Consider the following 13,479-nt stretch of genomic DNA (forward strand, 5'->3'; position numbering starts at 1 on the left):
TGATGACGGACTTGTTTGTAAATGTACCATCATGGAAAAGATAAATCATTCGAAAATGAAAGCGGTGTTATTTATTTCATGTCTGTGTCAACATGTAACTCATTAGAGACGAAAATTGCAAGTGTTTAATTTTACACGTACAGCAAACTAGCAGCCTCTGATAATTCGGCTGACTTGTTTCTTCATGAGTGACGTGGGACGCCGAATCCAGTTTCCAGATAAATGGCTTTTATATTGACGAGTGACACATAGTTTTCACATTAATACTGTTTTCTCACAGATTAATTATTTGTTTACTGGGTCTTCATTCAAAAATTCATATAGATCTACTACGTATATAGGCTCTTCCATAATTCGAGTGTGGTAGATGTAGAAAGGTTTCTTAAAGAATAGTTAGTTGTAAATATATGTGGGCTAGAATCCCTGCGTTCATAAATGGCATCGACACACGCTGACAGGGGGTACGTATATCAATCCCGAGGGGTACGATGTGTATCACTCAGGGAATGAGTCACCATTGTTTGAGTCCTACTAGCCGTTTCCGTGACTACAACGGACGCAGTGACGTGTGCGTCTTTCGGTGTCTGCTGAAGTCCTGTCCCCCTCAGGGATGATGCAGCTAGCAGCAGCGCAGACGACCAACTTGCTGCAACAGGTACCGTAAAGCAAACAGAATTTTTGTCGATGTGTAAAATGTTTATTCCAGCTTCTGCCACTCGGTAACGTTGATTGTCCTTTGTGTATAGCGGCACTTCCACAGTACACTTGATTTGTGAGTGCATGAGCCGTTTTAGATTTTGAAACGGGTCTTTACCACTTTAATTTTTAACTGATTACCCCAATTCGTCTGGGGTCTAGTTGATAAGTTTGGACAGTGTTGTGTTTCTTCGCCAGCGATCGTGGAATTTTCGCTCATTGTCGCGGTATAATGAGTCTGCTGTCGGTAGAGCATTACTTTATGGAAAACAAATCGGAAAAGCAACGACACTGGCGAGAAGTATGAAGTTGCACACTCATGCACCTAAACAGTCCCATCCTAATGAACTGGATAATATATCCACTACTCCACAAACTTGAAAATATAGACTCGTGTGGAATGTCGAAATACCATACTAAATCTAACAAGTTCTGTATATTTTATTTAATTTTGACTTATTTATGTATAAGTAAATGTTAACTGAAGGTAATCTTTGGTGGATTGCATCAATAAGATACGATTTGTCAGTTTCTATAAAACTGTGAGATTATGTACGTTACCGACGACGTAAAATACATAGTTTTCCAACTTCTGTAATAATGGTCAGAGAGAGAGAGAGAGAGAACGAGTAGTATTTCCAATACTGTTATAATGAATTTCCAAGTGGTAACAAATAGGATGAAAAATAAGTAAGTAATCAGTGCTTTTAACTAAATTAAGTGAATGATACATCGCCATCTGTTAGAAATTATTCTTCCAGGTGTAATCAAAATGCTTGTAAACCGATGTATTTCTTCAACTAGCAAATTATGTCTATGAAGCCGCCCTTTTTTATTTTTTTCTTAACTTTTATTTGATACTAGACGCCGGCCGCGATGGCCGATCTGTTCTAGGCGCTGCAGTCCGCAACCGTGCGACTGCTACGGTCGCAGGTTCGAATCCTGCCTCGGGCATGGATGTGTGTGATGTCTTTAGGTTAGTTAGGATTAAGTAGTTCTAAGTTCTAGGGGACTGATGACCTCAGATGTTAAGTCCCATAGTGCTCAGAGCCATTGAACCATTGAACTTGATACTAGACTCGTGCCAATTACCATTATGATTTCAAATGGAGAAAAGGGACAGCTCCATATCTTTTCGACGTAGACAAATCCTATGACTTCTTTTGGGTCTTCATATTTCTTGTCTTGCTTCCATTATCAAGCACAATGTAAGAACTGCCTGTCTGATGGATTTGTTTTGCCTGAAGACTAACTGTTTGTTGTCTGACATATCACTAGTTATTTATTATGTTCTTCTGCACCGTACGTGATTATTGTGAGCAACTTGTCTGTATTAATGCAGTAATCTGATTGCGCTATATTTCTCACGCTCATCTGCTTTTGCTATCTTGGCGAATCTGTGGATGACATTTTTCCGAAAGACTGCTAGTATGTCTTCAGTCTCCTAGGTTCTACACATGAAGTTGAGTAGTCGTTTGCCTGCCAGTTCCAACAATAAATTTTAAAAATCCCGAAAAAAACTGTTGTTTATGCCTTATGCTTTGTTTAATCCTAATCTTCCAAAGATTTTTTAATCTCTCAGTCTAGTACTAGGTCCTATATGTCTTCCAAATTGACTTTCACTTCTTTTTCCATTTTTTTAACTCACTCTTCTCAATCATGACTCAATCTCACTGTCATACGAAATATCCTGCCTAGCTCAGTTTCTGTTTCGTTACATTCATCATCAGGCTTTCAGCTTCATTTTAATCCTTAATGCTAATCCATTCTACTTTGTTTTGCCCTGGCAAAACAGCGCCAGCCCTAGCCGTCTAGTTTGAGGCGATGAAACGTCACGTTTACTGACGGCGTGACAACGACAGTTACCCGAGGCCAGTACTCAGACCCAAGCCCTGTTTGTAAACATCACCTGAGATGCCGTTCAGGATAACATTCCGTAATGTGGAGATGTCACCGTCGGCAATGCGGCTGGAGTGTAATGTAATACGGCCGAGGGATCAGACACTCCAATCTACATGTGCTTCTCTTTATTTTAAACGCTTTTCATTGACTGCGCTTGAAGGTTCTGCGGGCTATTCGTGTAATGATCTAGTGGAGAGTCAGAGGCTTTCCAGGCAAATTCCAGTGGTAGCGGGGCTGAGGGAGTCCTAATTGCCAGTATACGGGAGGGTATTTCTAGTTCCAGCATTTGCCTTACAACAGAAGGACCCCCCCCCCCCCCCCCCCCGAAAACCTTGATCGGATCCTGGAGATGGGGGATTTAAAGTATTCTTAATTTAATTTTCAGACGATACGTTCCAGACATAAAATATGAATTGTCGTGCATGTGAAAGGGTGTTTCCCATGTTATGCTGAGTAAACTAGTCGACTTGCTCGACAGGTGTAGTATACCTCAAAAATTATAAAATTGCTGGATGTGCTTCACCATAAGGGCTACTTGTGCCATCCTGGATATCACTGGTTAGTCCCACGTGACGCTGTGTGGAGATATGGCGTGTGTCCGCTACCGCAGGTGGCGCACCTGGAGGAACCTTATCGTCTCCTTCCCCGTTAATTGTTCGTCGTACTTCACAAAAAAAAATCCTGAACTGTCGTAATACATATCACAAGGAGAAAATGAAAATATTCGGTGTTCTTTTTAGGTAGAAAATCCACTTTTCAAGGTAGGGTACTTTCCGGTCAACACATGCATCCCAACGTATTCCGAGGGAGTAGGTTCCACGAACAGTGATTCTGGAACGTCTGCAAAATACTCATCTACACCTACTGTAAATCCTTCATTAGATTACAGTTTTCATTTGGTATGAAGTATTTCCCCATTACTGTTTTTCCATTTCCAACTTAATCATTAAAAAGATCTGTTTTTCGCCGGCCTGGGTGGCCGAGTGGTTGTAGGCGCTACAGTCTGGAACCTCACGACCGCTACGGTCGCAGGTTCGAATCCTGCCTCGAGCATAGATATGTGTGATGTCCTTAGGTTAGTTAGGTTTAAGTAGTTCTAAGTTCTAGGGAACTGATGCCCTCCGAAGTTAGGTCCCATAGTACTCAGAGCCATTTGAACCATTTTTTTGATCTGTTTTTCTGCCTCGAAAGTGTGCTGTCCATAATGTTTCTAGAAGGTGAAATCCAGTTTCCGTTTCTCGGTACAGGCCCACTGACATCTTTCCACTTACCTCATGCGTGTTTCGTTATGGCGTGGACTGATTAATGGAAACCTAGTTAGTAGGTAGAAATCTACACATAAAATCAGTAGGACTCTTACGAAAATGGTCTAGACACTGCAGAGATATCATTCGTCGCACATGATTCTACTCAGTGATCAACAAACATGATATACAGCTTGCCAAAATTTATAATTTTTTCCCTGAAGTGAGCTGTATCCTTATTTTAATACACCTACTATTTCAGCTGTTTTATTCACTATTTAAGAAGGTGACGTCCATTACCATGTTTATCTGAAAGCTGTTCGTAATCAGAAAAACAAGGAGACGACCATCCTTCTATGGGGACATCACTGAAGGCCGTACACAGCCAGAGAGAGATTAAATGCGGGAATCGAAGTTTTTTTTTAGCATTACGCGATTTGTGTTATCCATGGGAGACATGCACCAAGATGACTAGCCACATGTGAATTGCAGTGCCACCTCTCTCCTTGTCGTTCTTTCGTCCTGCTAGATTGTTGTCACCAACGGACAAAATTTCCTGTCCATATATGAATTTCTTTTCGCTATAGACCTTCAAATACAAGAATTTTATTGTGACATTTTATGGAAGGTAAACAATGTTAACCAAGCAGAGACAGTTTTACGGATCCACTAGTTGATTATCTGGAATTCACGATTATTTATTTACCCCCAGAGACGAATAATTATTCAAACTGTACTGTTGTGGGAAAATATATTACGTGGATAGTTCCATTCAGAAGGTTCTATTCTCTTATAAATAGTCAATTTGGTTAAACGTTTCTGGAAATGCCACTTAATAGTGCACAGATCCTGTAGTCTATGTTTGCTACGCTGACAGTGGTCGTTTTCGATCATTTTTAGATGTCACCATCATCGCACCCTCCATTCTCTGTTCTAGCAGTGCTTTACTGTGACCTCTTCCTACCACCTCCACCACCCAGCAACCTCAGAAACTATCGATTCGACACTAATATTTCGTTCTCAGTAGTTTGTACATGTCACCATCTGAAAAAGGGCACTTCATCCCATGCGAACCATACATGTGTTACCCCTAAACTAAATTTTTCTAGCTTGTGACTCTACATTCATTAAGTCTAAATGAAATTGTCTCATGCTTTCAAGAATTATGCTCCTACGTCATTTCAGTCCCTCCGTCGTCCCCACACAAGGCGCAGATAAAGAGTGTTTTGCCATCACACTGACCAAATTCTGGAGTTCTAAATTTGATTAAAATTGCATACAATACCACAGCTATGTTCGAACACAAAGACCGCCCCCCCCCCCCCCTACACACACACAAATACATGCGCGCGCGCGCTCACGAGTCCCACTGAAACCTTGACTAGAGAGCTTTAATTCATACGGTGGGCCATCAGTTCTGTTGCATATATATATTTTTACAGAGAGCCGAAATATTTAGCTCTTATAGCACAACATTTCTAGAAACTGACCAGATGATTTATTCAGGGTGTTTGTTTTAAATTGAGACAGTTAAATAGCTCGAAAGCAATGCATTGAACGAAAAATATGTTGTAAGTGAAAAGTTAAAATCAGAAAAGGGAATATCTGTCTGTGCTGCAACTGGCCACCACCTAATGACCTCTCCTGCGTGAGGGGGTCAATTTTGTATTTTTAAATGGAAACCCCCCTATTTCTATGGCATATTCTGATTCTATGCCAAAAATATGTATGGTTTACTGAGACCACTGTTTCTCACTCGTGATACATGGTACAAAAATCCATAAATATCAATGTGCATATTTTTGCAATTAAGAAACAACACATTTGAATCTACATTTCATTTACGATGAAAATGTAGATCTTTGTGGTCTAACGGTTGATACTGAAGTTCCAGCATAATTTTCGTGTCGCAAATGTGATTGTACGGTACAAATAATATGGATACACATTAACATTTCTGGCAAACAAGCTACTTGTGTGGTAACGTAGCTTTCCGTTCCCTACGAGGTTGACTATGGTGAGCCCCCAAAGCATGGGACGGCTTGATTGCGGTGGCTGCCCTCGAACCCCGCCATTGGGTGATTGGCTTGGGTGTGTGGTATTGCATCCAACGGCTCCAACTCTCGCGATGGCGCGGTACTGGCGAAATACAAACCACAATCATTATAAAAACGTAAAATTCCCATGGCGTAATAGTGCCAGATGCGCCGGCCATGGATATTCACCGTAATCAAGCAACCCAATTGTGACAGACAAGGGACTTAAACCTAAATCAAGCCTCCCAGTGGTGAGAGGCAAGGGGACTCACCAATATCAAGCATCCCGATGGGAACAGAAAACCATAAGATTCACGTCGTTATTCCTGGATCGCGGTAAACATAGTTTCTAACCAGATACTGAAATAGCTAACCATATTGTACTGAATAATCAAATTTGCTACACCAAAGTAAATTTTGAACATAAATACGAATCGTTAGAACACAAAGGTTTACGAGTTTAGCGTGGCCACACTCCGCAGCAAGCATAGAAAAATTTGTATTGTAAATAAGAAACGCCTCTTCTTACTGTTCTGTATTTTATTCTCCCAGACGCGTTTCGCCTTTTTTACACTGTAAGGCATCGTCAGTGGGATCTATAGTGATACAATTATGATACACTTTCGTTTTCATGTGTATTTTTCGTAGAATATAAAATAGTACTTTGTACTCTATAGAGGGTGTTCCAGTATTCGAAATATTACAGCAACCATCATTCTAAACAAAAAACTTCATGAAACGTACGCTCTAAAATGGATATCTTAATACTTATGAGCACTTCTTCGTAGTCAATACTATAAAACAAATCTGTTCTACGGTAAGTACTTTGCTTTCCCTATTGTTGGACGAGGAATTATGTACCAAAAAAAGAGAAAGAAAAAATCCGTTCGTACGTCCGTCCATCCCTCTCTCCCTCCCTCTCTCTCTCTCTCTCTCTCTCACACACACACACACACACACACACACACACACACACACAGTCGATTTATATGTATATTAATATATAGTCAGAGCAACCATGCAAACCAAATATACGTTTTAGTTACAATTTTGTACAGCATGTACCAATATGATAAAATTAAAAATGCTACTCATCTGTCAAGAGGAGTATTCCCAGCTCCCCATCGTGGCATGAAAGTGTTTTTAAGTTCGCGACTGACATAATTATCTCCGAGAGTGATCTGCAAGCAGTATTACAGCGCTTTCCGCAAATCCGCCATTCCGACGTCTGTCTGGGAACTCGCGGCGCAGACTGCTAACCCTATGTAGGTCAAGTTAAAACGGGCGACGGCCGCATGCAACTAACTCCCGCTGCAGTGTCGGTGGCTGCGCTGAACTCCGGGCAATTGAGGCAGAGTGGGGAGCAGTGTTCTTATTAGTGCTGTCCGCGACCACGCGCAGCCGCTCCCCAAAAGCCCCGCCCCCAGAAACAGTTGCTGGTGGTGGGGTTGCCCCATTATACAGGCGGTCGGGTGCCGGATCACGGCCCTAACTGCCGTCGTAATTCGGAGCAGCACCGCAGCTGACGTGGCGGACACAGTAACAAAGACACTCGCTGTCTGCTCCAGTTGTAAATGGTCTACCCTGCTCCAGCCCTCGCTTTCTACCCCTTTCCCACCCACTACTTTATACTTCACGTTTCAGAGCCACTTATCTGCGTAATCGTACCTGTTTTACTCACAACTGCACCCATGGGCGTGGTGGATTAACGACGATCGTTTCTCTACGCACGGGATGCATTTATCCGAAACCATGTGCTGTTACTTTATGCAGAAACGACTGCAGTTTTTACAGTTTTCTGTAGAAAATTGGCATTGCGAACAACAGCATGAAATAGTTTATTGTGACTATTAAAGTACACTGGTTGTGTAAACGCTTGCACTTCATGAACTTCAGTACAGTCTACATTCATTTCACGCCATTTATGGTCAAATATCTGAGCACAGCGGAAAGAAGACTCCCTAAAACTACACAGTGAATTTTTGTGATAAAAATGGTTCAAATGGCTCTGAGCACTATGGGACTCAACTGCTGAGCTCATTAGTCCCCTAGAACTTAGAACTAGTTAAACCTAACTAACCTAAGGACATCACAAACATCCATGCCCGAGGCAGGATTCGAACCCGCGACCGTAGCGGTCTTGCGGTTCCAGACTGCAGCGCCTTTAACCGCACGGCCACTTCGGCCGGCATTTTTGTGATAAACTTTATAGCCAAACGAACATTGGGAAATGGAAAATCGTGATACCAAATTGACCAACGTAGACTGTAGTTTTGGCAAAAAAGATTTATTGCTTGTAGATGATACGGCAGTTAAGAAAACTTAAATAGTAATTTGAGAGAAAACTGAAGTATTTTCGAGTATCTCATGGTAGTTATGTAAATGAATTGTCTAACAGTTCAACTCTTCAAAGCCTATTTAATTTTGAGCATAAAGATGTTACATTGGCTTAGCAATTGTGTAATACTTTCTTTCACGCTAAAAATTTATATAAATGGCAAACACAGCATAGATTTCTGTAGTTTCTGTTCTGTTCTTTGTACTCTATAGAGGATGTCCCAATATTCAGAAATATTACAGCAACGATCATTCTAAACAAAAAATTCGGGAAACGTATGCTCTAAAACGGATATCTTAAAATTTATGAGCATTTCTTCATCGTCGATACTCTAAAACAAATCTCTTCTAGGGTAATTACTTTTCTTTCCCTATTGTTGGGCGAGGAAGTACGCGCAAAAAAAAAAAAAAAAAAAAAGAAAAAAAACTATAAAGAGCTTATCAGCAGAAGAGATCTGTTTCGGTGTAGGGTAGATGATATGTCGTCAAGTCCCTTAAGGTATGCACTTAAGAGCCCATGTTTACTGGACATTCTTGTTTTGTTTTGGTCGATACTGCCACATCTAAGAGCATGGAATTCTTTTCTTAACACCCTGTATAACCTCCACATATTTCACAGTAACACATGACACATGCAAAAAGAACAGTTTTTATCATCTGTCATGTTTAGCTACAGATCGCCGATATATAAGGGCGTTACAGAATGAGTTTTAAAAATTTGGGAGGCTACATAGGGTGAAAATAGGAACATTTTGCCATCTGGAACCTATAGCCGGAAGTGTGAAATAAAATTTCTACGCATTCGGTTGGCGAAATGAAATGCCAGAATGCTGTAGTTTTTAAAAATTTTATTGGCGAAACAGTAAAGTTCAGTCAAATACTGCAAACTGAAAATGTGGGCTGGCCGCTGTGGCCAAGCGGTTCTAGGCGGTTCAGTCCGGAACCGCACTGCTACTACGGACGCAGGTTCGGATCCTGCATCGGGCTTGGATGTGTGTGATGTCCTTATGTTAGTTAGGTTTAAGTATTTCTAAGTCTAGGGGATTGATGACCTCAGATGTTAAGTACCATAGTGCTTAGAGGCATTTGAACCATTTTGAAAGTGTGGCTCCATTACTTTAGAGTAAACAATGAGTGTAACGACCACCAACTTCGTTACATAAAGTGCAGCGTCGAACCATGTTTATTGTTATTGTCTGCAAGATTTGACACCGTTTCTGATATCACAAATGCTGGAAAGATGCACTGAGTAAGCTGAGCTACTGTTCCTACTGCTGTTGAGTACACAAGGGAATTTACATAGACCGTGAGGAAAAAGTAAAGCGGTGTATGATCAGGGGAGCGTACAGAGAAAGGGATTGGGCATCACCTTTACTGTCTGCGTGGAGTTCTCTGTGAGACATGCCCTGGGCCGACGACTAAAGTGCTCTGGAGCACCGTCGTGGTGAAACAAAGAACTAGCGCACTGTTGCAAGCGAATGTTCTTCAGAAGTTGACACAGAGAGCTCTCCAGGAAGTTCAAACACCATTCACCTTTCAAACGATCAGCTAGCGTGTGTGGACCAATAAAATGACCTCCAAGAATTCTAGCACAAATTGTTACTGAGAATGTCAAATGTCTGGAAAAGAGGGAGTACCAGCGCGTTGACGAATGAACCACTGTAGAACTGTTGCCGTGGCTCAAAGTGAGGCTGTTCCGTAGTAAGAACTTGGTGCTCACGGTGTGAATGAAGATGTGCAACATGTAAAACATTCCTGGGACTCGTGTCATGTACATGCATTTCGTGCGCAATTGCACCTGTGCTTGTTCGTGGATTAGGAGGTACCGTCCATGAAGTCAGAACTTAAGTACGGTCAAGGGCGTACCCAGGAACTCAACTAGGGGGGGGGGGGAGGGGCAGGTCATACTAGTCTCAGGGAACAAGGACTCGAGACAACATACAGCACGTCTTATTAAATAAAACAGTAAACCAGTGAAAAACTGCTTTTAATAAGCATTTTAAATACAAGAATGCACTTGTACAATCCGAGAAAACATGCAGCATTTCTTATTAAATAAAACAGTAAACTAGTAAAAAACTGCTGCGCCCCCCCCCCCCTGCCCCTCGCTGGATACGCCCATGAGTACAGTACGTAAAGCACGATAAGCAGACAACTATACAGAGACTAAAGTTGATCAGATGTGTGCTTAGAGTTCAGCACCAATGGTTGGAAGTGATGAACTGAAGCTCAACGAGCACTAAGTAAACAACTTGCTTTACACAGGCTCGGGTATACTGATGTAGTTGTGTGTTCACAGTTTTCCTTCAGCAGCAGTGACATAATGTCAGTAGGTGGCAGGGTAGCTATCCAAGTGACATGTGGTCAAATACCACCTACTGCTACAGAGGCTTTATTTCACATTTACACCTATAGGTTTCTCACTGCAAAACGTTTCGAACTTCAACCTCTACAATCATCCAAATCTTTAAAACGCCATTCTGGAGCATTCTTTAATACAGAAAAGCAACGGACCCAGAACAGAACCGTGTGGCACGCGCACTTCACCCGAGTTCTGTTTGTGGATTCTGGAGCACAACCTTCTGCTTCCTTCTTTCCAGATATGAAGTGAACGACTGGTGTACTTTATCTCGCTAATCCCATAACGCTGCAGTGTATTCAAAAGTATTGCTGTCATGTCCCGAAAGGGAGAAGAAGGGCTCTTTGTGTATGACAGGCGTCTTGCTTCTATCGACGCAGTCGGAGATTGACGGCAGAGTGGGCAACTTGCAGAACTCCAGCTCTGACTCGCCTACACCTAAAAAGTGTTCTCAGGAAAACAGAACCCTGTTTCATTCTCAATTGTAGCACTTCAAGTCAGCCCGATTCCTTCGTGATGGCACTGCGCCGACATCTGTAACTATTCTGATTGCCCAGACTGGCAACAAGCGATACGAGGGTAAAGTCACAGACTCCTACCGTGCTGTCCTCTAGCTCGGTGGTGGGTCCTGCTTTTATACCCGTCACCCCTGTGTTATCCCATACTATTGGTGACCTGGAAAAATTCCTTCTGAGGTACATAAGGATCACGTGCTTGAACCTTACCGTATTTGACATATTCCGTGGCGCAGTCTCTGTCGTCATGCTGGGTGTTGTGATCTACTCTCTCCTTCCTAAGTCCCGTTATTGTCCACAATAACCAAAGTCTTTTATGAAAAATCTGAGAGGAGCGAAGATTACAATAAATTTTGTAGTTTCTGTAGCTTTTCATGTAGAGTGGGTTCCAATCCTTCGTGTCTAGGCATACTGATTCTTGAAGCTGAAATTCTCACAGTTTAGGTCCTCAAGGTGGAATTAAGCTAAATAAATTTGAAGATTGTTATTGCAGAATTTTTGTTGTTAGGTTAATATTTTTGTCACATTTTAGCATATCATACAATCTTTTCAATTTTCACGCTAAAAAAGCAGATATTACATTGTTCGCACAAAATATAAAAATACCTCCTATCACCTCAGAGGCACGCTTACTACCATTTCACTCTGCGGTAACAACAATATTCCAAAGGATTTACAGTTTTTCTTGACAAATGAGTCTCTATTAACTTCTACTACAATTTCATAAATGATCCAGAAATAATCATAAAAAACAATACTGGATTGCGTAATTAATAATAGAATTTTTAAGTGTGGCAAATAATTTGAAATTTCAAATATTTCCAAAGAAAATAATTTCAACTGTACATTTAGAGCTAGTACTTATCAATTGTAACATCTAAAATAAAGTAACTTCTTTTCATAAATTTTAGCTTGATATATAAGATATTGTGTATAAAATTACATGAAAGTTTTCAGAAAAGTAGCTGAGATAATATTGACCTGTCCAAAATTAGAAAAATAGTGCTGGTATCGACAACTACTGTTGAGGGAAAGTAATGCTAGAGGAGAACGTCCGTGACAGTGTGTCGTCGGGACAGTGGTAAGGCGCTCGGTGAACACCGCCCTCCTCGTGTGTGCGTAGTCTGTTCGCCTGAAACTGCCACGCTGACGCTGGTTGAGTTCATTAATACGCAGCGCTTCCACTGCTTTCTGAAGACAGCTCTTCCTTACGAGCAGAACAAAACCGTTTTGTACGACCAGTTAACATAAGCTCAGTCAGTTTCCAAACTCTTCTCGGTTTGTGGTTGTTCTGGGTACTGATTTCTCAGGATCTATGCACCCAAATTGCGTGAAAATGTAATCACATGTCAGTTCTAGTATAATATATTTGTCCAATGAATGCCAGCTTATCATCTGCATTTCTTCTTGGTGTAGCAATTTTAATGGCCAGTAGTGTATCATACGGCCGCTGAGATCGATATGTTTCATTCTCAAGCGCCCCCTTATGTCAGGCATTCACCTTGCTGTGTATCTGTATCGGCACACCAGTTATTGTGCGTAGCTTATCCACTCTCCCCATCTCTAACCATACCTTACAGCTCTGTGTGTGATCGTGTTATCTATTGGGCATATTCCGAGCGCCACACGCAGTGACGTAGTGGTACTGGGAGGAGACTTACCGCTTTCCGCCGCTGCGTGTTGCAGAGATGAACACGACGGACAGCAGCCTGGCGGGCATGCACGGCCCGCTGGTGGCGCCGCTGGCGGCGGGCGACCGCGACGAGGACGTGCTGTACCAGAAGGACGCCAGCTTCTCGGCAGAGCTGGCGGCGGGGCCCGTGCCGGCGCCCGCCGTCTCCTTCGTGGGCGACGCCCTGCAGCCGCAGCCGCCGCCGGCCGCCGGCAGCACCGCCGCCTCCACGACGCCCACGCCGACGCCCACGACGGCGGCGCCGTGCACGCTGGACTGCGGCTCCGGGGGCACGTGCGTGCAGCCGGCGGAGGGCGCGCCGCCGGGCCAGCGCTGCCAGTGCCCGCTCGGCCGCGGCGGCCCGCGCTGCGAGACGGGTAGGCCGCCCGCCAACACTGTGCGCGCTCACTTGTTTCTAGCCGCGCCTCACGGCTTGTACCAACTTCCCCTCACCGATCTAAGTCGTCATGACTGGCTCTGTAGGGCACGACTACGACTTTCAGATAGGTAAACAGGGAAACGCAACTCCCAAACGTTTCCGAGAAAATGCAGTTTGAAAATTTTACGCCTGCGTAAATAATTTACACGGTCTCAAATGTTCGAGCAGTCCGCAGCTAAGCGAGTAAGCATCTATTTTCAAAAACGCGAGGTCCGTGGATCGAATATCGCTGCTTGCATCGATTTTTTTCATTCCCACATATTTCTTACAACAGATCTA

General features: G+C 42.8%; 1 protein-coding gene across 1 annotated transcript in view; it reads left to right on the forward strand.

Moving 5' to 3' along the window:
* Positions 1 to 13,479, forward strand: part of LOC124799174 (pikachurin-like) — a 944,586-nt gene that overhangs the window by 502,813 nt on the left and 428,294 nt on the right. Inside the window, exons 3-4 of the mRNA XM_047262711.1 lie at positions 12,776 to 12,933; positions 13,066 to 13,138. Coding sequence (XP_047118667.1) covers positions 12,776 to 12,933; positions 13,066 to 13,138 — 231 coding nt within the window. The remainder of the gene's footprint in view (positions 1 to 12,775; positions 12,934 to 13,065; positions 13,139 to 13,479) is intronic.

This window comes from Schistocerca piceifrons, chromosome 5 (assembly GCF_021461385.2).
Source record: "Schistocerca piceifrons isolate TAMUIC-IGC-003096 chromosome 5, iqSchPice1.1, whole genome shotgun sequence".
Lineage (NCBI taxonomy): Eukaryota > Metazoa > Arthropoda > Insecta > Orthoptera > Acrididae > Schistocerca > Schistocerca piceifrons.